The following is a 23,776-nucleotide window of genomic DNA, read 5'->3' as shown; positions in this document are numbered from 1 at the left end:
CGACCAAACAATCAAGTCAGGGGAATGGAACTGTCCAGAGTCGGTGATCTCGGGTCTGATGTGCACATGCCCATATCGTACACGAGATGTGAAGCACTGGGAGCTTCAGACTGCTCCTACATCTGTGATTGAGGGCGGTTGTGGTGGGGGTGGGGGGTATTTTTATCCAAGTTTTAAGAGCATGAAGCCAAATCACAGCAGGGCGGAAGGGGTCAGGTGTGATTTGATGGGAGCCTGTCGCAAATTTGTTTTTAAGCCGGGGCAGGATTTTCTTCCAAGGGAAAAGTCCCTTTTTTTTTTTTTTTAAGGTGTTGAGGCTTTGCAACTTTGTCCTTCAGTTGTCCACATAAACACAAATCCCTTTTGTGGTAAGATTTTTTTTTTTCCTTCCTTCCCCCCTTCCCTTCTTTTTCTTGTGGCAATACCGGCATCATGCTTCAAATCTTCATTTTTGGCAAATCCCAAATAAATTAAAACAAACATTCATAGAAGACAATATGACATTGGAGGACGCATCAAAAGAGAAGCGCGCACACGCGCGCACACACACACACACGCACAGTACAGAAGCTCCTCTTCAAAAATAAAGCGAAAAAAGAACGAGAAGCATTTTGCTTTTTTTTTGTTTATCTCCAGTTTTTCCTGACTTTTCTTGAAAAAGAAAAAAAAAAAGAAAAAATATACAGTAAGTAGCTACCAATCACAATTGACATGCAAATAGAATACAACAGAACCAGCTCAGTGTCTGCTCACTACCAGTCTAAATCTAGAGATCACCAAAATGATTGACTTGAAACCAGCAAACACTCAGCTAAGAGATATTTTGTGGTAGAATATGAAGTCAATTTACAGTATTTCTGCACCCCCCGCCCCCCTCCACACACGCACGCGCACACACACACACACACACACACATACACACATGTACCTTCCGCGACTAAAACAAACGCCACAGGGCTACGCGTCACGGACCGAAATGCCAGCGGGCGGAGGAGGGAGCCGAGCGGGAGGTTGACATCCTCCATCCTTTCGCACTCAAGCGCCCGTTTCGATCGTATGACGCTTGGCAGAAATGTCAGCCCAATTAGCAGCTTTGTCTCTGACATTTAACTGGCACATGGCAGAAGTGGAAGCCGAGCTGACAGGAAGGACAAGTCGCAGACGCACGAGCGGCATGACAACACACCGTGTGGACTTCAAAGTATCGGGATGCACATTCCGGTCGATTCTACATTGAGGAGGAACATTCTTACATCACTGCATGTCTAGCATATCCTGCGCCCAATAGCATAAGTGCCCAAGTGATTTTTTTGAAGGGACGCTCACGATATTCATATATAAAAAAACAAACAAAAAAACAAAACAAAACACCATTGTGCTTAAAATCAGGGGTGGTGAAAAACGTTGCCGCGGCACTGTGATGCTAGCTCTTTTCGGAAAGGAACCGTCAGATGCTCCACAATGGCGGCGCTTCAAAAATTCACGAAACAAATGAGGCAGGATCGCTTTTGCAGTTTTGGTCAGAAATCAATTTTTTGTCACACCATTCCTGAAGCTTTTCTTACGACAGCTCAAAGGCAATTCTGCTATTGGGCTAAGTCAGACGCAGGTTTTGACCGTCTCACGACTCACTGACATTTCCGAGAAGCGACCCCCCCGCCATGCGCCCCGTTCTCTCGGCTTGCCCTCTCCCAAATATCCCCGGATGTCTCTCTCTGGGCAGTCGTGTGGTGCTCGGGAGCTTACATTCATCAAAATGGCGAGCCCCAGTCTGCATATCAAGCCGTGCGGGTACAGCGGGCGCGCGCACGAGTGTGTTCATCGCACAGCGGATTTCCTGCTGGACTTTGGTTGGTTTCACACCAAACACAAACACACACGCATATTCCCTTACAAACAGTAACTCGTGAGGCCTTTGTGTCATTCACAGTTCGTAGTTGTCCGTTTTAAGAGGGTTGTGCCCCTTTCACGCATGCCCACACAAAATGAAGTCAAACCTTCATCGAAATCATGAGGAGGGCAGTCTTCTTCCTCACCAACACGCACAGCGAAATGAGTGACGATCATTCTATGTATCGTACAAAGTTTCTGCATAATGCAACATGGGACTTTTTTTTCCCCCCTTCCATTAGAAATTAATATTCATCGATGCAACAGTGAGCGCTAAATTTAGCCACGAGACAAAAAGAAAGACAGTGGGCGAGCGGGCTTGGAAGGATATGAGAGAGAGAGAGAGAGAGCACAGCTCCATGTACATTACAATCTTCATGTTGCATCCAAGTGTGGGCAACCGCACAGCCGACAGGGAGAAAAAAAAGGGAAGAAACGAAGGAGCGAACAAGCGGAGAAGTCGGCGCGCCGCCCGTCTATTAAACATGAACGGCTTCATTTATATGCAAATGAACCCGCAGCCACAGGCAGACGACCGAGAGTAATGCCGAAAGGAAGAGGAGGGAAGGGCTCAGGCGTGGGGAGGGCAAGGCGAGCGCCACAGCGGGATGAGTCCGCTTCATTCGGCTGCAAAAGTCCACACAGGGTCCAACTGCATGTGCACGAGAAGAAGAAAAAAAATACATCGAGATGGAGGAAAAGCAAGAAATGCATTCCCGAATGCGCACACACACAGACCTCCTTCTCAGGCCTTTCCCAAAATGGGGAAAGAATTTCCCTGGGCGAGGGTGAGGGCAGTGATGGTGATGATGATGTGAAAGTGATCGCTTGTCTGCATATCAAATACAAAGTCCCCCATGTAACACACACACACACACACACACACACATTAAAATAAATAAAAGCTACAGCAAAAGGTGAGTGTGACAGATTGTTGAGTTAGCGTGGTGTCATTTTGCATGTTGGAGGTCAGGGGTCGGCGCTCAGCCGTCCGACACGGGCGGGGACACCCAGCCGTACTTCTCGTGGGTCTTCACCAACGACTTGAAGGTGGCCTCGGCTTCTTTACGGCTGAAGGCCTTCTTGGACTTGCCTGCTTTCCGGCATATACGCCCCTGCGAGAGATGAAATCAAGGATCATGAGTGAGAAGCGCGATCACTTCGATCAGCTCCCAAAAAGACAAACATTCGGTGAAGTGTGAAGTCATAGCTCAAATCCTCTTTTCGATGGAAATATAACTATGCCGTTCGAGCCACACGTTGTGCTGCCTCTGGTGTGAATGCCTTAGCCAGCAGGGGGCAGAATAATACAGACACAAACAAAGAAGGGTTTCACAAGTGACGGAAAATTTTTTGCAGAGGATAAAGAAGATATGCCTGTGACTGTGAGTACACATTACATTGTCTCTCTCCTAAAATTGCATCACGCTGTGACATCAATGCTATTCGCTAGCCAGTCTATGGCATTTTGCATGTATGGTAGCATTGAGCTAACTGGTAGTACACCAAGCTGCCCCCTTTATTACATTTTGACTGTAGGGAAAAACACACACTGGAGTGTTTTGATCTAAAAATGAACTGAAATGACTTGTTGAATAATAATAATAATAATTTTTTAAAAAGTATGCTTTTCATTGGACGATATTTGTCCAGCATCGTCGGCACAGTGTTGGCGGGACTGCACGGACACCGTAGATCTGCCCACTGGTCATCCGGCGTGCGGCTCGTATGATCGATGGCTCTGGCGTTGGTTCGCTACCTCGCACTTTGTTAGATCACACTGCGCCACTTCCCTCAGCGGCTTTATTGGCTCATGGCTCGCTGCTCAAACTAACAAAACAAATGTTTCGCCGGGCGGCCTTTCTGCATGCTGCACTGCAGCTCGGATAAATACTTGGCGAATGATACAACCCGCTTTTTTTTCCCCCCACTCGGTGCTTTGTGAGTGGACAATGATGCACCCTGATGCGCCCGTGATGTCACAACGTTTTGCGGACACGCTCGCAGGCTCAGTTGCGGTCGCAGGGGCAGGGATCACATGCGATCTGATTAGCCATGCATATCTTCCCCATCACTTACGGTTGCTCTCGCCACCTCAAAATGGTGCCTGTCGCCTTGCTGACGGGCCTCATTATTGCCGGCTATTGTGAAAGACTTTGCTGCCATGGTGATGCGCTAGCAAGGAACATAACCTCACTTTCATTGAACAAGGTTTTTTTTTTTTTTTTTAAATAGGGCCTCTGCTATGCCGTTGGTGTATTCCCTTATTTGCGAGGATGTGAGAGGGCTGGTGAATGCATCGACCTTACATAAAAATCTGCCCTGAGCCTGAAACGCGTCAATCGAGGATTCATGAGCAGCATCGTGATCTCAGGCACCAATGAAGAACAAAAAAACAAAAACAAAACAAGCTCGCCGCAGTGTTATTAGACATCTTTTTTTTTTTTGGTGTGGGGGCGGGGGCATAGAGGGAGTGGGAGATCAGATAAAATGAATCAGCGTCAGTGCTGGCAGCCGAAGCTGTCCCATGTCAGCGTTTATCTAAGATCAATAGTGGATTCATCGGATCACGGAGCCTCTCTGGGACTGATAGTCGGGTCATTAGAGGATAAAATCATGCTTAAAAAAATAAAAAAATTGGTCAGATGTCATAACCGGCACGAAATGTCGCATCCACATAGCGCTTGAAAGCACTTACACACCACAGGAAGCATTTATGGGATGGTTCATCAAACGAACACGCTATTGATGATGTCATCAAGGCTTCACTGGGATGTGGGGAAAAAAATAAAATGAGAAGTAGACTCAACTCTGGCTTTCCTGTGTGGGTTCGACCCAATGCTCGCGCGGAATGTTTGAATGAATCCAAATTCTGTGACTGTCTTGCTTACAAGTGCCCCAACTTCAAAGTTTAAGTTATCAGCAGTCACATTTCGAGACGCTGCTGCTTGAGTGTGTACAGGGCGGTCAAATATAAAATGAAAACACATGCAAGGAGCATGAGGATACACTAATACCGAACTAACTGCAAAGCTTACTTACGTTTCAAGAAAACATTTTATTTCTTTACACCCCCCTGAACATGTAAAATACAGCGTTAGTATTCATTCTTAAAATGTTTAACAATTCTCTCCAATTTCAATGCAACCAATAGAGTTCCTATTTGAGTGCTGCTTGGGAAATTGCAGCGCATGCCAAGCACTGTTAGCGGAACACGCAAATGCACACTGTACATCCAAGTTGATCAGTGAGGCTTCCATCAGATATGAGGAGGAAACACCGCTGCGCATTTGGTGAGCGGCACAGTCGTCAATTTGCCAAGCGGGGTTCCGCACACGCGCACACACAAGCGAACCGTCTCATTTGCATAGGAGATGCTTTGTGAACTTAACAAAACGCACGACACAACAGGGTTACGTGGAGGACAATCTGGTACTTTTTGAGGGGGAGCGGTTGGGGGGGGGGGGATATCAATCATCCTGCTCAGTCTCGCTGAGGACGAGCAAGCAGATTCAGATTTATTTTTAAGTAAAGCTCTGCGGGTTATAAGGCGGAGTGCATTTGAGGATGCAGCCATTTCCATTGGAAGCGCAGAGATGCTGCAAAACACCGAGCGGGGCAGGATTTGAAAGGATTACATCATCCAGTTGATCTAAATCACACAGGTCTGCAATCGTGGCACCCCCGCTGCCTGCTTTCCCATCCCCCGGTGGTCTATTCGTTTTTCGTAAATGCGCTGGGGGAGGGGGGGGGGGACACGTATCGTGAGCCTGCGTGACTTTCACTTGGTATGCGGGTCTTTGTTGCTAGAGGATGCTGAGTGATGAAAGGCAATCAAACGGGGACTGCAGAGAGCATTGAGGAAGGGAGGGGGGGAGCGTGGCTCGAAACGGTTGCCGGAAAGAAACATCCGTCCATCCTCATTCGGGTCGAGGGAGAACCAAGCATGAGGAAAAGCACGTAAAAGCCACACAGGAAGGCCAAGTCAAGGTTGAAACCCAGAACCTCCTAACTGGGAGGCAAGTGTGCAAACCACGAGAGCACTCTGCTCCCTCATTTCATTTTTTCTTTCAATTTCATTCCCTTTGGCTGATCATTAATATTGCCCGTTGAAAAGAATGCCTGAGTGTTACTTGCAGTGCATACAATAACATTTGCCCTCCACTGACTGGAAACCAAATTAAGTCTTCCAAAGCATCTTAATGGTGCATTAGCGCCACCAACTGATAATGTCCTTCCACTGCAAGGAAACCAATGTGAATTGATGGTGGACGGATTTTGCAAAGGTTGCGGCATGCCGCCCGTATTGCAAATTTTTGCTTGCACCCCAGGAAAGTAGTGTAAGCGCAACTAACGACATGTCTGCCACCTAGTGGTAATTGGTGATTTTACAACTTCAAACTACCCCTCGGTATTTTGGGATATTTTTTTTTCCTTTTTCAACATTTTGCTTTCATATTTTGTATTTCCCCCAGTTTTTGCGCCCCACTTTTTCAGGGAAAATGTATATTGGATGTTTTTTTTAAAAAAAAAATATTTTTGAGTTGCAGGGCACCAGTCGCCCATCCCTGCTGTTGTTCTACATTATTCTATTGCAATACAAAAAAATGCACGGTCCAGTCAGACCCACTGAGATGAGATTCTAATTCCAAACGTTCGAGGTGTGGGACAGACAGATCACTGCTAACCACTGATCCGAAGTGCAGCCATTAGGAAACCTAACGCGGCAAAATGAGCGTGTGGCACCTGCGCTCAAAATGTGCGTGACGGGGGTTTTAAATTCACGTATGCGGTATAAGGGTGACGATTAAGTGTAGCGCGGTCGGGATGGCGATATGATCTCACCTGTCCTTTGACGAGGCTGGCCGCAAACTGCCTCATGACGGCCTCCACCGTGTAGGCGCTGGACCATCCGCGGGGGGTCAGCAGCTCCATGCAAATGGCGCCCCCGTCCAACACGTAGCCGTTCTCCAAGCGCGGCGTCAGCACCCGCATGAAGGGCGGCGAGAAAGGAAAGTTGTCGGGGAAGGTGACGTTGAGCAGGATGAACTCGGTGCTCGTCTCCTTCATGTCCTGCCACAGCGCGGAGTCCTTGTCCACTTGGTGCAGCTTGACGTTCCAGTCGAACAGGTTCTCCTCCACCAGCTCCACCGTGATGAAGCTATCCCCTAACCTGCGGATCTCCTGCAGCTCCTTCATCAGCCTGCGCGTCCGCACTTGGGTGCAGTGATGCCGGTGAGGCGCGAGCGGAGGGACGGAGGAGGCTGCGGTGCTTTTATTCCCACCTCCGCCGGTTTGCTGCTGCTGCTGCTGCTGTTGTTGTTGTTTCTCCTTGGCATCCTTGCCTGGCTTTTCCTTGTCCTTGCCGTGCTGGTCCAGCTTCCTCGCCTTGATCTCCGGGGTGCTGAGGATGTTGGTGTCGTTGGCCGTCTGACAATGTTTGTTGTTTTTCGGGGTGCCTTTGGTGCCCTTTAAAGAGCCCTGGTGGTGTTTGGGGTCCTCTGTGTCTCGGTCGTGCAGGCGGATCAGGCCGATTTTCCGCAGTAGAGTGGCCATAATTTATTGAACGGATCTGGTTGGGATTCCTCCACCGATCCACCCCCCGACAGAGGGTCGAGATTCCCTCGGCGTGGATAGGGACTACTGAGTTCACCTTGCTTGCGCCACTCTCAGATCTCAACCTTCACGACAGCCTTCGGGGGTAATCGCAGCCCACGATCCTGCGCCTCTCCTCTCAGTGCATCATCACTGCACGACGTGACTACACATAGATAGAGAAATGTCATCCTTAGCCCCGCAAAACAACAACGTAGGTAGCGTTTCGTCTGGATTTTAACGCCATCCCTCCCCCGCGCCAAGAACCTTGTTCTCGCCGCAGTCCGGGCGATGTGTCACAAATGCATTTAAAAAGATAAACGCTGCGCGTCACTACATCGAATCGGGTTGCATTACATGAACACAATGGTCAAAAACGCCTACGACGTCATACGACGTTAGATGAGGTCACAAATCGAACACCTGCACGACGAACGCGAGTGTCCCCCTTGCCAGTTGAAACCCATACGAAACCGTGACTCGCTTACCCGATTGCGTGAAATCCAGAGTATCTGCTGCAAATGGCCACCACGTATACGTGAAAAAAAAAACGACAATCCAGAAGATCCACGAGAGCTGCCAAGCAGCGGAGCTGCAGGAAAGCGCTTATTATAGTGCTTGTCTTTGTGTGAGCGTAAATGTACGTGTGCGCGTATGTGTGTTCAGCTGCTGCAGCTCGAGTAATGCAGAGGATGACGACTCCGGCAAGCACACCAACTCGAACGCTCAGCCCACATGCGCTCACCCTGCAAAGACGCATTTCAAAGTAAAGCTCCTCACGCACACTGACGATTGCGTGTGCGTGTGTGCGTGCGTGCGCATTTGTGCAGACTCAAACGACACCGCGCCGTTAAGAACAAAAATACACATTTCAAAATATTCACTATCTGCCAATTGAACATGTGGTATTAGCGTCCATGCTGATGATGTTCGATAATCAGACAATCACAACATCCACAAGACAAACATTTAAACATTTCAATCAGTACAGTCTCTGTTTTTCGTCATTCAATCGTTATTTTATCATTCATTAATACATCATCCTGTCACTTCACGGAGAGAAGACCCAAAGCTTTTATTGAGAAGGTGGTGGTATCATTTCCTGTTCATGTGGTGTCTAGGGTTGTCAGACACCTGCATATACTATTTAATGTTATTTATTTACTCCAATAATGATTGTTTATACACGTAATAAATTATTCTTTTAATTGTTAATTGGCGCCGTAGATACTGATAAGTAGGTTGCGTGATGACTCTTTCCTATTCGGGGCGTTTGTTTCAGATGAATAAATGTTAAAATGTTAATGAAACTTTTCACGAAAACATGAAATTAATATTGTGAGGGAACATTTCAGCGTTTTGATTTCATCTTGAACGCTTGCAAAAAAAACAGCCTTATTTTCCGAAGCACGACGTTTTCATACAGAATACAACACTCATTGGTGATCACCATGGTAACGCGCCAGCGCCCAGTAGCGATTGGCTGGTTCTTTGCCGTAAAGCACAACTGCACTCTCAGCTACGCTAGTTGTGGCGGCTAACGAGAGACCGGCGATTGTTTTGACAAACGACATCCCTTGAAGCCATTTTCATCTTTCGAATAACATTTAAATGGCGGAGAAAAACGAAAACCTCGAGGAGCATCTCGAAAAGTTTGTCGAAAATATTCGACAGCTTGGAATTATCGTCAGCGACTTCCAGTCGAGCAGCCAAGCGGGACTCAACCAAAAACTGTGAGTCACGTTTGAATTGACGCGTTGTAAACATTGCAGTTCGACGGGCATTTTTATGGCTTCATTTTCTTTTTACAGAAATTTAATGATAACGGGACTGCAAGACATCGAGAAGTGCCGTCAACAGCTGCATGAGATCAACGTACCGCTGGAAGTGTTTGAGTAAGTCTGGACTCGGATGTTGACTTATTTCATTGACTGATTGATTAGGATTAACTTGTGAATTGTGCATCCTTTGTCTGCGTGATGTTTTTCAGATACATCGATCAGGGTCGAAACCCACAGCTATACACAAAGGAGTGTTTGGAGAGAGCCTTGGCCCGCAACGAGCAAGTTAAAGGAAAAATTGACACCCTGACGGTAAGAAGTAATTGTGAGTCTGTTATAACTGGACACCTCTGATTTACTGGCTTCTTTGTTCTATGACAGAAATTCAAAAGCCTTCTCATCTCCGAGCTCAGCAAAGTCTTCCCGGAGGAGATGTCGAAATATAAGGCGATACATGGCGACGACGGCCCATCCTAGTGATTCCTGCACTGTCACCCTTGACCTGTCAACCTGTGACAATGACATTTTAAGCCTTGAACCGGTCAGATCAAGGAAGAGAATCCTTTGCGCTCGCAACCAGACTGAGCCGATGTTCTTTATCCTAAAAATTGATTCAGATGGAGCCTGTTGCCTGGACAAATGTGGCCGTACACGTCCTTGTCGCTTGGACGCTGTATTAGCAGCAGGGTAAATTTCAAGCGCCATACTGTACAGAAGCTCCTTCCTGACTCTCCCTGAAGCGGTGGTACTTATTTATATCTTTTTGTAATAATTGACAAAGCACACAGTAACAACAGTTGGACATACATTTGTTTGCTCGGGCTGTGATAAGTCTGAATGCAGGTGTTTTTGTTTTTTTTTCCGCCCTGCTCAGCAACATGTCTGCTCTTTATTTGTATCATATTAAAGGTTTTGTAAGTGGATAATCGTTATTGGACTGATTGCTCACTTCAAGCGTAAAGTAGCATTCTGTTGTCTTGTTTTTGCCATCTCAAGTACATTACTACAGCTCGTCTAAAATTTGATAGAAACAGACATAATTCAATATTTCTGATCATCTCTCCCCACTCAAAATACCAGTTCCCTTTCGGCACCATGAATCAGATATGTCATCAGCACTTCCTCATTTGCCCTTTGACCCCGCTAGTCCTCCCGGAGATGACGTGAATCCGGTCAAGGGCAGATTTTTCAATCCAATAACGAGCCAAGTGTGAGATGGTTGAAATTTAATTAGAGCCCGTTTCTACCCGCTTTGGTTTGCAGTACGACACACGTACACACAGGCATTTGTTTTCCAGTGTGTGAATGTTGTGTTGTCATGCATACTGAAAAAAAAAAACAAAAAAAAAAAATCCCAGAAAACCTGTTTCTTCTTTCGGGAGCTTTAATTTGTCATTAAAGCTCCAGAAAGAAGAAACTGAGCTGAAGTCAAGAAATAAACTCCCATGGCAAGCAGAACCACGAAAATATGTTTGCAAAAAGAGATACTTGTATGCCCCGTCATGTTTTATCTCACAAGTGTTCATTTGCTCGTAGATTTCACGGTTTAAGATGATACCGATCTGTAAATAAGAGATGCACTCAGCGACCCCAAAACGACTGACGGCCAGCTACAATAGAGACCAAATCCACGATCACCGGGGGGAAAAAATGTGGAGGCTGATGCGCTTTCACAGGCTTGAGAGACACTTGAAAGGGCGGAAGGACAAAAGTTCAGGCACCACCTGCGAGGTGCTTACGTTTCTTCAGAGCTCTCCATTGTCTAATTTTGCAACGTGCTACGCTTTTGGGAAACGGATGAATGAGTGCGCTGGGCCACTGAACGCGTCCTGCGGGCCGTGAGAGTTTGCTGCAGTGTCAGGTGATCGGCTCTTTGCTTTGTCGTCTTGTATTTTCTCGAAAAAGAATCGACAATGTAGGATTTCCATGTGACAGCCCTTTCATAAAAGTGCATTTCAGATGGAAAGCCGTTTGATCATTTATTCCGTATCATCGATGATCCATCTTAAGGCCCGTGGATGAGGACACACTTTGTCCTCATTAGGACAACTTGAGTATACTAGTGGAGCAAAACCGTGTACGAGTTGACAACTGTATATGCAACTACTGCAATACTGTACTGCTAGTGACATCACATGTTTCGTGATGACATCATCTAGTCCTTCATTAATAGCATATAGTTGCACACCAATGTCAACTAGTGCAGTTTGGCTACACTACTAACATTCATGGAATAAACTTCGGAAGCACTAGTAATAGGTGGGCTCCCTCTAGTGGCATTCAAAATCATTACTGCCGAAGTACAGTTCAGTTGTGTTTAACTTCAGTTCCATATACTTGTATTTAATCTTTAGGAACTGTTTGCTTTCAAGCACTTGTTTAGGTGTCTTTTTGATGTAATTTTCCCATGCAATACATTTGAAATGAGTCATACTTGAGTTTTTTTTTTTTTTCTTCAATTTTCTTATATTTAAGTGCAATGTTAATGTTCAGCCTGCGCATAATGCTATCATGGTTTCATGCATCCCCAGTGCCCTTGGATTGCTACCGGGACACAAAAGCCACCTTTGATCATATTAGCATAATCTCTTTTTGATGCTAATGCTAAGTGGTGAGTCGTCGCTGAAGCCCCGGCAATTTGTTTGCGCGGGTGCGGCTCTGCCCCTCTGCCCCTCTCCCCTCCTCCTCTCATTGTGACCAGCGCCTGTCTCGCCTCAGCTCTGTGACTGTCATTCGCTTTCTCTGTGCAGGTCAGGAGGCGGGCCCCCATCTTCCTTCTGCTACATTCGTCCCTATGGCAACAATCCTCCCCCCCCTACATCACGAACTCACACACACACACACACACACACACACACACACACACACACACACACACCAATATGTATATTTAAATGCCAAAATGTTTGACTAAACCAAATATTGTCGAATGCGAGTTCACTAGCTTAATATGAAACAAAACACCATACACAGGCTAACAGAAATTTGCATCAAGGTTATGGTAATTATAAACCTTTGCGGGAGGGGCTGGGGGGGGGTCTCTTTATACCGCCCTGATCACGGCTGACTGGGACTGCGTGAAGTCAAGTCATCTGACGCAGGCGACATTACGTGCCCAATTCTTAATGTGAGAGGGGCAAACTTGGCCTGGTGGTGCCGCACACACTAACAGGATCACAATATACACGATATTGATCATCATGACCGTGGACCCACACAGGCTTGTGTCACAATGGAGCCGTTTCCAGCGCCCCAATCAAAACCATCGCGGCCCTGTCATTTTTTTGTCATCCTATGTAAATCAGGAAGTGTTTGTCAACACGTCAATGTCAGGGCTCCAACGAGCGCTATTCCGGCTTGATGCGCATCATCGCGAAAAAAAACAAGACTTTCACGCCGCATCTTTAAAAATCCATCTGTCCGCAATCAGTCCTAATGACCAACCACGCACACGTGAGGCCTTCATGCGTCACATTTGGAAGCGGCGAGCCACTGACCCGGCGTGAGCGCTCAGCTACGTCGGGCGGGAGGACAGACGATGTGAGGGTGCCGATAATAGGATGATAAAGGCGCTGAATGAAAACCATAAATCAGAGCGATAATGTCTGCCGCCTGATGTCCCTCGCACCTGCCCTCGCTTAAGGACCCGTCAACGGCGGCTATCGAATTACGCCGCTCAGAAAGCCCCGCAGATGGGCCTTAATAGGTGGAAAACAATAGTTTGCCACGCTTTTCGCCACGCGTGGCATCCAGCCACACTCATCGCTTATTACATGCATCTGCGAGTGGCCTAATTTGCTGAGAAAAAACAAACAACGCAGAAAGGGAAGCAGGCAGAAATGAATAAAGGATGAGAGCGAGGAGCATTTCCCTTTGGTTTAATTAAGTCTGCATCTCGTTTGCCTCGTGCGGCGCGATGTTCAAGGGTGAAATTGTGAGCCCTGAGTGTGACATTTGCAACAAAGCCCATCCGCTGCTGTCATCTCACTGTCAAGTTGAAACCTGGTTGCACATGAGTTAATCCAAGGAGAACCAACGAGGCAATTACCCACCAACGTAATGGATGGAAGACATTACGGACGGTATCACTTGTTGGGGTTCTCAGTGGGTGCTTTGGTTTCAAATGTGGGAAGGCTGTGGGTGGATCTTCTCACAGTCCGCGGGTCACCGTGACGCTATTGGTGTTTGCCAGAGGCGGCGATTAGTGCTCCAGGCGTTTTGAAGCGGGGTGCTGGGAAGGGCAGCAGTGCACTATTGCGTTCGGGGGGGGGAAACGAACATCATCGTGTTTCGGAAAGGTGGTGCGGAAATAAAGTGGTATTGCTCCATTACTATGAAGGGAATGGTTTTTGCCTTAGCTGACTTTACTCTTTTATTTTGGTGACGAGGGCTCTCTGGCTGGAAATGACAAAAATGGCAACTGTGAGCAGCTCACAGTCATTTTCATGTTTTATTTATCAATCATTCCGATCCAAGAGGGAGCTTTTGCACTGTTCACACACTTTTACGACAGCTACACAATTTCTTTTATGATTGTTATTATTCTTAAGAACATCCAATGTTTGTATGGGGAGAAATCATATGAATAGTATTGGACTTTTTTTTTTTTGTCAAAATGCAAAACATAATTTACACATCTTGCAGTTTCTTGCGACTTTTCTGTAACCTCCTCACATCATACTTCACTCGAATTAAAAATGTAGCCAGCACATTTGGAGCTTAACCCAAGTTCATCATGATCATCCTATGGAGAAAAATAAAATCGCTCATCTACTGTACATGCAAGAGATGGATTTCGGCTTTGTTTTAATGCAAACAGGCAGCTAAAGCAATTAATAATCATATGGATGTTTTTTTTTTTTTTTTAACACTGTCTCCTTCTTACCTTATTTACGTTACTCTTCTCATATGTTGTTTATCTTGCCTGACAATTTGTCAGCTGCTTTACAGGTATGGCCAAGATATGTCCTTCTGCCCTGTGCTTCAACGCATTTCTTTCACATCAATTATTCATTCGGGCACCAACTGCAAGTCTGAATGCAGACTGGGAAGCCGCAAACGAATTGCCCCTTGTGGGATAAATAAAGTTGTCTGAATCAGAAGCTGCTGGGCGATAATATATATCGGGCTAGAACATTTTGCCTGGCTCACTCCAAAAATAATATATGCGCCTGGATAGTTGCTAATTCACAAGCGCATAAGGCTTTCTGAGTTTTATGGGTGATGTCCCACATGGTCAAGTCGAAACCTCCAACCCCCTCCCCGGGGTCACCCCATAAATGCCCGGCCAACCCTCCCCCCCACCCTTTTTTTTTTTTTGGAACCCCTCCACCATCCTCCCTTATGTGCTGCTCACACCACATTTTATGAAAGATGGCCCAAAAATAACAGGAAAGGTGTATGAAAGTCTGCGGTGTTTGGAAAAAAAAAAAAAAGGGCAATATCTCCAGAGACCTGGAGGAAAAAGTGCTCATGATTAAAATTCCAACGTGCATGTTTGGGCAACAAGGAAAAATAATGGAAAGGAAGAAACAAATTCATCTCATGTCATACAACGGTGACTGTGTAGTAATCAGGTCAAAATACTTTGTTTACTGTATGTAGCAGGACAGCGTTTAGCCGCGACAGCTAGCTTAGCGAGTCGTTCCCGAGCAGGGAGGAAAGCAAGGCGTGTTGGTGACTGCACCATTTTTTTTTTTTGAAACCAGCTCAGGATTGGTGGAAAAAAAAATGTACACTGGCAGCTTTGTGGCCACACATTCTTAAAACACGGAAGCATGACGCCAGTACACTACGTTAAAGTCCGAATTTATTTGACTTTTGTCAAGGGGTTGCGTTGCAGGATGCGGTCATCATGGAGGATGATGGCCGCGAAACATCTCGGGTTTACGTGGGTGTTTGTAAGGGACAAAATGGGGTTCGGAGCCAACATCATGAGGAAACGTGCGCGGATTGGGACTGACCGGCCGCCGTATGATAGACCATGGAGGTCACATTGGACGCGGCTTGTGCCGACGTCCCCCCCACGGAGGCACACGTGGCAACGGCAAAAGATCATTCATCACTGTCAAGGATGCGCACGTTTGTATGTAAGCGTGCCGGTGGGTTTGTGTGCGATGCCGACCTGCCAGGTGGTTTGGCATCAACGCGTTTTTCTCTTCTGTCCGATTTGCTGGCGTGTCACTCGATTGCTTACGTACGCTATTTGCATGCGTGGCTTTTAACATTATTATTATTATTATTATTATTTTTTTTTTTATAGATAACATGCAGACGCATATGTACGGGCAAGGTTCATCACAATATAAAAGGAATGACTTAGCAGGCAACTCTACAAGTTTAAACATTGGAGAAAAAAAAATAGATGCACTCGCCCGCTCACTCACTCAACTTGACTTCTCCCGAAAGCGGTGAATGTACAAACACAACATTGAATCATCCCTCGACCCACTCTCTCCCTCTTTGCGCACCCTGCACAATTTTGGAGTTTACAACCACGCGCATACTCGAGTCCGGCGTGGGAGGAACGACCGGCAAGCGAGCGCGTCGGCCCGCGGCTTACCTCATGACTTGGAGGAGGGCCTTCGTGACTCCGCCGCGGAACCGCTGACGTTTATATCCGATGCGCATGGCCGATGCTTTCGTCACTGGGAGGGAACACACAGAAGAGGATCGCGCTTGTATTAAAAATGCAGACGGCGTGACAACGTGAATAGGAATGGTCATGCTTTGTTTGGCAACACGCTGAGAGGCGCACCTCGAATATTCTGCAGATTTGATCAGAATGACAGGAGAGCGCCAAAATCTTCGAAGCAGGCCCACTTTTCAACCTCGCATGAATCCTTTAGCGTCGAGAAGGCGCAGTTGAATGAATTTGTTGCGGAAGAACTTCTGTCATGTCAGTGACCTCACAAATGTTCTTCTGCATCAGTGGGCCCAAAAAAGGGGACTCGGAAAGACCAAAACGGTGTCTTCCCGGAGCAGCGGAAGATGTTACAGCCGCAGAAGGAGGACCAAGTTGAAATGAAATATTCAAATCGGATGTCATATTGGCTGAGGTGTCCCTGCGTCTGCTTCTACGGGCCAAAATCTTTCTTTTCAGCGGTACATGATGCGAAAGCGCATTTCCTCCTCCGTAATCCGATGTGCATTGCGGACGTATCATCCGAATATAACAACAAACCATTGATTGTATATATCCTGGTTGAAAAATAAAGTCACCGTACGGGGGGTCATCGCTTGGAATACCGCTTCCGCATGGTCAGTAGTAACGATCAAACGTAGACCGAGTTCACAAAATGAGCAGCTTAACCGCCAGTGACCAACCGCGGCTTACGACTTATGTAACGCCACGTCACAAGTGGACTTTTGAACCGGGGACGCAGCTGGGATGCCTCGACTCACGGAAGCGCATCTCCCGCGCCGATATTCCGGCCCGTTAACGAGTTAATCCGGATTTCAGAGCGGCGGCGTCCAAGAGGAACTCCTTCTGTGGTGAGTCACCGCACTCAAGTCATCGGACGTGCCGAGTTATAAAAGACCGGGTTGTGGAATATTTTTTCAAAAATAAATACATCCCGCTTTTTGTGTACCGGCGAAACTGTTTTCATTTTTGGCTTCATCAATGAATCAAGTTGATTTTATACGTTTGAAAAGCGGTTCGGCTGGTCTGAACGTCCGGCTGCACGCGAGCGCTTTTGGGATTTGAACATGCGTGTCTCCTGCAGGCTTTGAGGGAGAAAAAACGGTGAAAAAACAAAGCAGTGAAGAGGGAAGCAAACACCTGCTCGCCCAAACAATCTCCTGGCGCGAGACCGAAAGGACGCCGCGGTTCCAACCTGAAGGCAGAAGAGACATTGAGGCTATGCGCCGGCGTCTTGGAGTCGCTGCAGTTTTGACCTAAATCTGAACACCTTGCATACAAATACATTAATTGGCGCACAAGGACACACACACACACGTCAGACAAGTGAACCACTGCACCATCACCGAGCACATTTCGTCCGGTCTTTTATGATCAAAGTGACGAAGCCGAGAAGGTCACCGTGCGCCGCTGCCCTTGCAGCCACATAGACGACGTCATTCTCCACATCCACAATCATCTTTACTTTCACAGACTTGGACCCACGATTGAGATTCGTCGACCCGAAGCTTCACACGTCACTGCGTCATCGTCAAGCCGACTCGTCGACGAACCGGTTCAATCCCTTTGCGGCACGGATAGCGGCTCATCGCGCGCACGCGTTCGTAATCGTTTGGGTGAGCGTATATGCCCGCAGGGGCGATACGTCTGCCGTTTTCCTGCTCTTTCAGTGATCCGTTTTTCCGCTTTTCTCGGAAGATTCTCGAGGGATCAGAAATCATTGGCCCCTCGAAAAGTGCCTGACACAAGGGGGAGAACATGTGTTGCTGTGACGAAGCGGGCCATTACAGTGTCAAGACTTGCCAAAGGGTCAGCGTCTATATTAAGAAGCGGAGGTCACCCTCCCTCCTTCACACCGTGTTGCCCTCATCGGACGGGATGAAGATGGATTAGATGGCGATGTCATGAGTCGACGCTGCAGGAAAACGGGCTGCGGGCAAAGTGGAAGTGAGGAGGAATTATGCCAACTGTGCCTCGGATTCCTTCTGGGATGACGAGAATTAGGCTAATCTAAATTGAATTAAAGCAAGCCCACTTTACCTCATTTTAGCATGAGTTGCAACAGCATTTTTGCTGCTGATAAAGTGGGGGGACGGGGCGGCGGGGGGGGAAGCAAGCGCTCCCGCGTAGTTGTGGAAATGAGTTCCGCAGCCAAAAGATGGACAATTCTCCAAAGAGGAATACTTTCCAACAGGGCATTTCATATTCATTCCCAGACTCATTTGCAGCTGTGTAGCGCCATTGCGTCATTTGGCTCGTCATTCACCCTCACCCCCCAACTTTGTCTTTCACAAAGTGCACCCGGGGAGTTCAACCAACGATTTCTTGCCTCCGTTTCCTCCGGGCGACTGATGCAACTTTCCATTTGTGTGACACTTTCATGCCTGGAGAATGATCAGGCTGGAATTGCAGCGTTGGGGAGACTTCACGATCAAATCAAATCAAATACATGCACGAGGAATGTAATGAAGGATCTCATCTTGGACATTCCGTGCCAGTGATTTCATGTTGTGTCCTGTTGTCTATTAAAACAATTGGACAACCTAATCTATCGGCACGGTTCAAGACTTGCTGCCAAATTGGGGTGCTGGTTGGAGAACAGCGAGACTTGCCAGCTGTGAAACCAATGAAAAGGACCACATACAGATAGATGGTGGCATCTGATGTGGAAACTAAGCAGCAGCAGCAGCAGCCTGGAGTCAACCACCCAACTCCCTCTAGGCTTCTGAATTCTACAAAAAAAAAAAAAAAAAAAAAGGATCATAAAAATAATGGACCGCTTGCTATGTTACACTTGGGGGGGTTGTGACAGGACTCTTTGGGTTTGTGGACCACTCTGGCGCTGGCGGTGTGGGCGTAAAAACCCAAATCCCATTTGCAATGACTCACTGCCACGAGGCACCACTGGGATTTTGTTCCATAATGGAGTGGGGGGGGGGCGATGGGGGGGGGCGAAGAATTAGCCGGCTGGGGAAGAGATGCTATATATAGATATAGAGTATATTTGGTGGTGGTCCATAACCCCCCCAGGTAATGTGACATTGGGGGGCCATTTACGTGTTGATTGGTGAGCATGTGTGCACACATGCCTGCTCCGATTCTTGAAAATGATTCCATGTTCACGTCACACGCCATCTGCGCAATAGACGTCACTGCGGAAAATGAGTGCGAGTTCGTAATGTTACTCATGTCGTCTTCTCTGAGTCACTGGGTGAGATTTTTTCTCTCTCTCTCACACACACACACACACACACACACACACCCTCCTAAGCTTAGGTAAGCACCTGTGCGCTACAGTAGGCAGAGACAAGAATAGGCCTAATAAGGGGCTTAAATCCACTATCGCACACGCGCGCGCACACATTTTGAATGGAGGTAAGCTTCTTTTTCTCGTCACAGAATCATCAATGGCGTGTTGAGGGTTTACCGCCATCTTGTCGCACGCCCACGTAATCCAAACGAATTCACTTATCGAGAGGCATTGAAGCATTGAAAGGGCTCGATCGGTTTAAGCAGGGGTTTTCGCACAATTGGACGACACATTGCGACCCGCACAAAGCGCCTGTTGCCGGACAGCAAATTGCCGGACGACCCGTCTGCACAAGCGAGGACGGCTCTTACGTAAGGGGGTGTTATGCAGTCAGCAAGAGCCTCTTTGGTGACTCGGCTATTTGGGGAAAAGGGCTGAGCGTGACTCAGCAGAAACGCAGCGGACCCGTTGTGCCGCGGCGGGGTTATTTTAAGATGACATCCTCAGTTCACTTCTCAGAAGTTCTTCTTGATTAGCCTACAGGCAGAATTACGGGTTGACCTTTACGACGTATTACGCGCTAAGCACGAAGACTCACTCAGTCAATTAAGGGTTGGACTAGACCACGCGGTTCATCAGAATGTTCCGATATGAAGACATTTTGGGCAATTCAATGTTGTCAACTCTGTGGGAACAGTTTGGCGAAGACCCTTTTCTGTTGCGGCACGGCTGTGGGATGAAGGCCCTGAAAGGCAATCTCGGATGAGTTCAATGTGGAAGCACTTGAGAGCTCAGACCCAAAACCCATCACGTCTCTTTGGCATAAATGAAATGATGGACGGACTTCATATTTTCCCCTCAACCTCACGTCTATTGGCTGTCCGGTCCAGGTGTCCCGATACTTTTGTCTACAATGCCGTGTCTACTCATGTGTGTTCGTTCCATCCAGCCAGATCACTCGGACGCGCAAACCTCTCGTGGAGGAGAGGTGATTTCCAAAAACATATTCGCAGAGAATGATTAACGACATGCACACCCCCCAAAAAAAGCGTACAAGGACCATCTCAACAGTGCTGTGGTATGCAGAAAAAGAAAGGTGAAGATGTCATCGTGGGGGCGGGGGGCGGGGGGCTGGCTGTTGGAGAACTTGCCTAACACTATCAAATTACCATGCGACACATATCTTAAATGAGCATACATCAGATCAAACAGCCAGTGATTATGCAGCCAGACGCGTGTTCGCTTTCAACCCCGTTTCAGTCCTAATTAGCATATCATTACCAAGCAGCGCTCCTTGCCGCCATGTCGGCAATTTTGTCGACACTGCGGTTGAATGTCAGAATGGCCATCCATCCATCCATCAAACTCCCAAAAACTATTTAACACAACCACACTGTGATCTACACCCTGTTCAATTCATTTGAGGGAGCCGAGGGTACGTCAAAGTGTACACGTGGGCTAAAAAAAAAAAAACGTCCTCAATAAAAGCGGCAAAAGAGGGAGGAAACGATAGCGTCCCTCCTTTGACATGCTTAACATTTGATCGGTTGCCAAGCTGACAGGCACCTTGAAGGAATTTGTATTTGTTCTAATTAATTTGCTCAGGCGCTTTATCAGGAAGGACACCTGAACATGTGAGAAGGTGAGACGACATGAATAGTCTGTCACCTTGGGTGGCACGCGGACCTGAATTCACCTTGTATCTTGAAGAACAGGAGGCATTTACATCAGTCATGACCTTGCGCATCACGTTGCAACGGAAACGCAGTAAAGGACATCGGCGCTGAATATTTCTCAACAATAACAAACCTCTTCGTTCGACCATGTGGGGAGCGAGAAAAAAAAAAAAGAATGCTGCTCGCCACCGAATGATCATGTCACTCCCAGCAAGTGGTCTCAAACAAAGCACGTGACGCACTTCTTGGTGTTGAATCGGTGACGCCACGAGAATACCGACTCATTCATTCGTCACATCCGCCGCAGGTACAACATGACCTAAGCGACAGCCGGTGACTGGAAAGTGAACCCACTCTGCAGGAACCAAATTCAAGTCCACCAAATTTAGGCCATTTGCTATCCGGACAAATACATTTGGGCCTTTGACTAATAGGACACTCGCAGAAAATGACAAACGGAGGAATATTATGATCCACAACGTCATGTCCAGGGAACCAATTGGTGTCGCCTCACTTTGTTACGAGAGGTCTGGTCCAAATATTTTGTCTATATCCAAGTGACTGGCCCTCGGTACGTGAATAAAACATGCCCCTGTCTTACACTGTCACTGTCACAGTCTCGCATGATCTTTTTTTGGCCCTGTTGTAATAATAGACCGAGGCCGACAAAGCACCGAGTCAGAACAACCAAATGCGCCGACTTGACGATCGAGGACGTTGCCGCTCGTTCTGCCGCGGCACCTTTTCACTTCCTTTTCAATGACACGAACGTTGGAAATAAATGAGTGGCGCTTTCACCAGAAGTGCGGACACATGAGTCCCAAATTTTGTTTTGTCTCCTTTTTTTTTTTTTTTTTTTTTGTGAAGTACACTGCAAGGATAAGTTAAAAAAAAAAGCGTCGATCTCCGGAGGTTGTTGAACTCCAAGATGACCTTTGGGATAAGCACGCCAAGATTTGGAAAATCTGAAATGAAATGATCAAAGGATACGTGCGCTGGTTGTGCATGACGATGAGAATGAGATTAGTCGAACTCTCCACGCTCGAGCGAACGAGCCGAAAGCAACGGTATTACCTTTTAGCCAGGCCAAGCAGATGGACGTCGGAGTGACAACACAACTTGACTAGCCACTGGCTGCATTTCAACAAGTTGCAAAGCTTTGTCCGTGCAGGTTGCAAACACTTCCGACAGATGAAAACGTCCTGCAAAACATTCTGAACAATCCACAGCCAATTGTGTGTGTGTTTTTTTTTTTTTTTTTTTCATTGCGCTGACATCTAATAGGGAGAAAATCGCATTGTGTTTGATTCAGCATGTTCTGGGCAAAGCAATTCATGTCCAGAATGGCGAACGAATGGTACAAATCTATAACAACCCTGTTAGTCAGCTCAAACGTCGTTCTCTAATGGAGTTTTAATCACATTTCGCTTCTTGCACCGGTGACTGAAAGTACCATCTAGGCCGCAGTCAGTGATACCTTCGCATGATAAGAAACACATTGACTTCAAATCTTTTCAACCAAAGCTTTACACGACGCATTCAAGGACTCAGGGAAACAGGAAATATCCAGTTTGGAGGTGACGGCCATAAATGTATGACCATTGATTGATATTAAAAAAAAAAAACCATGGAACCTGTAGCATTTGCAAAATATGCAAGCCCATCCTCAAAACACAACAAAAGCACACTTGAAGGAGAAACAAGGACATTGAGAAATGCCAACATTTTCAAGGCGAAAAATAAATCACTAAAAATTTGGGGCTTGTTATACTGTGCTTGAAAACCAATGACATCATCGATTTCATCACGGAGTCAACAACAACAACAACAACAAACAATTTCCCTTTTCAGTCATGACTTGAGCCATACAAACAAACATATTCGGAGGCTTTGACGTTATGACTTGGGAAATTTCCATCATTTTTGAGGGCGGGGGGAGCTGGGGGGGGGAGGAAAATTTTGAACAAACCCCCGCCAATTTGTGTTGTTTTTTTTTTTTTTTTTTTTTTTTCATTGCGCTGACATCTAATAGGGAGAAAATCGCATTGTGTTTGATTCAGCATGTTCTGGGCAAAGCAATTCATGTCCAGAATGGCGAACGAATGGTACAAATCTATAACAACCCTGTTAGTCAGCTCAAACGTCGTTCTCTAATGGAGTTTTAATCACATTTCGCTTCTTGCACCGGTGACTGAAAGTACCATCTAGGCCGCAGTCAGTGATACCTTCGCATGATAAGAAACACATTGACTTCAAATCTTTTCAACCAAAGCTTTACACGACGCATTCAAGGACTCAGGGAAACAGGAAATATCCAGTTTGGAGGTGACGGCCATAAATGTATGACCATTGATTGATATTAAAAAAAAAAAACCATGGAACCTGTAGCATTTGCAAAATATGCAAGCCCATCCTCAAAACACAACAAAAGCACACTTGAAGGAGAAACAAGGACATTGAGAAATGCCAACATTTTCAAGGCGAAAAATAAATCACTAAAAATTTGGGGCTTGTTATACTGTGCTTGAAAACCAATGACATCATCGATTTCATCACGGAGTCAACAACAACAACAACAACAAACAATTTCCCTTTTCAGTCATGACTTGAGCCATACAAACAAACATATTCGGAGGCTTTGACGTTATGACTTGGGAAATTTCCATCATTTTTGAGGGCGGGGGGAGCTGGGGGGGGGAGGGGTGAGCAATACACAGCATGTAGGTAAGTCGCTTCTCTCCCCCCAAAGTCGGGGCACACCATATGTCACGTACGCTCGCAAGCATCACCCTGGGGTTCACCGCTTCGGTGCAATTTTCTCAGCATCCAGATAAGCTTTTTCCGCTGTTGCTATGACGACACGGCTGCGGTGAGAAGGCAGCAAATGAAAGAGTAATGGGCTGTCACCATAACGCCACGGCTTAGCGCTGACTTCTGACCA

General features: G+C 46.8%; 2 protein-coding genes and 1 long non-coding RNA gene across 4 annotated transcripts in view; 1 reads left to right on the top strand and 2 right to left on the bottom strand.

Moving 5' to 3' along the window:
* LOC109519222 (uncharacterized) overlaps positions 1-23,776 on the bottom strand; it is an 86,070-nt gene that overhangs the window by 5,437 nt on the left and 56,857 nt on the right. The window contains exon 3 of the long non-coding RNA XR_002168903.1: positions 15,829-15,913. This is a non-coding gene — a long non-coding RNA (uncharacterized LOC109519222). The remainder of the gene's footprint in view (positions 1-15,828; positions 15,914-23,776) is intronic.
* Positions 2,122-8,240, bottom strand: ube2ql1 (ubiquitin conjugating enzyme E2 QL1). 2 transcript variants are annotated; one of them, XR_002168902.1, is made up of 4 exons: positions 7,974-8,240; positions 6,736-7,651; positions 2,755-3,005; positions 2,122-2,628 (listed from the first exon to the last, which is right to left on the bottom strand). XR_002168902.1 is itself a non-coding variant. In XM_019875631.1 (3 exons), the coding sequence occupies exons 2-3, from the start codon at positions 7,444-7,446 to the stop codon at positions 2,874-2,876; spliced, it is 843 nt and encodes a 280-aa protein (XP_019731190.1). In that variant the 5' UTR covers positions 7,447-7,651; positions 7,974-8,240; the 3' UTR covers positions 2,122-2,873. The 2 variants fall into 2 exon arrangements, 1 of the variants encoding a protein (XP_019731190.1); XM_019875631.1 differs by having other exon boundaries at positions 2,122-3,005.
* On the top strand, positions 8,827-10,189 carry med10 (mediator complex subunit 10). The gene is made up of 4 exons (XM_019875632.1): positions 8,827-9,218; positions 9,297-9,380; positions 9,476-9,578; positions 9,648-10,189. The coding sequence occupies exons 1-4, from the start codon at positions 9,097-9,099 to the stop codon at positions 9,741-9,743; spliced, it is 405 nt and encodes a 134-aa protein (XP_019731191.1). The 5' UTR covers positions 8,827-9,096; the 3' UTR covers positions 9,744-10,189.

Source organism: Hippocampus comes, unplaced genomic scaffold, assembly GCF_001891065.2.
Source record: "Hippocampus comes isolate QL1 unplaced genomic scaffold, H_comes_QL1_v1.1 scaffold12, whole genome shotgun sequence".
Taxonomy (NCBI): Eukaryota; Metazoa; Chordata; class Actinopteri; order Syngnathiformes; family Syngnathidae; genus Hippocampus; species Hippocampus comes.
Note: the sequence above shows the minus strand (reverse complement) of the source record. Positions and strands in the feature narration are given on the sequence as shown.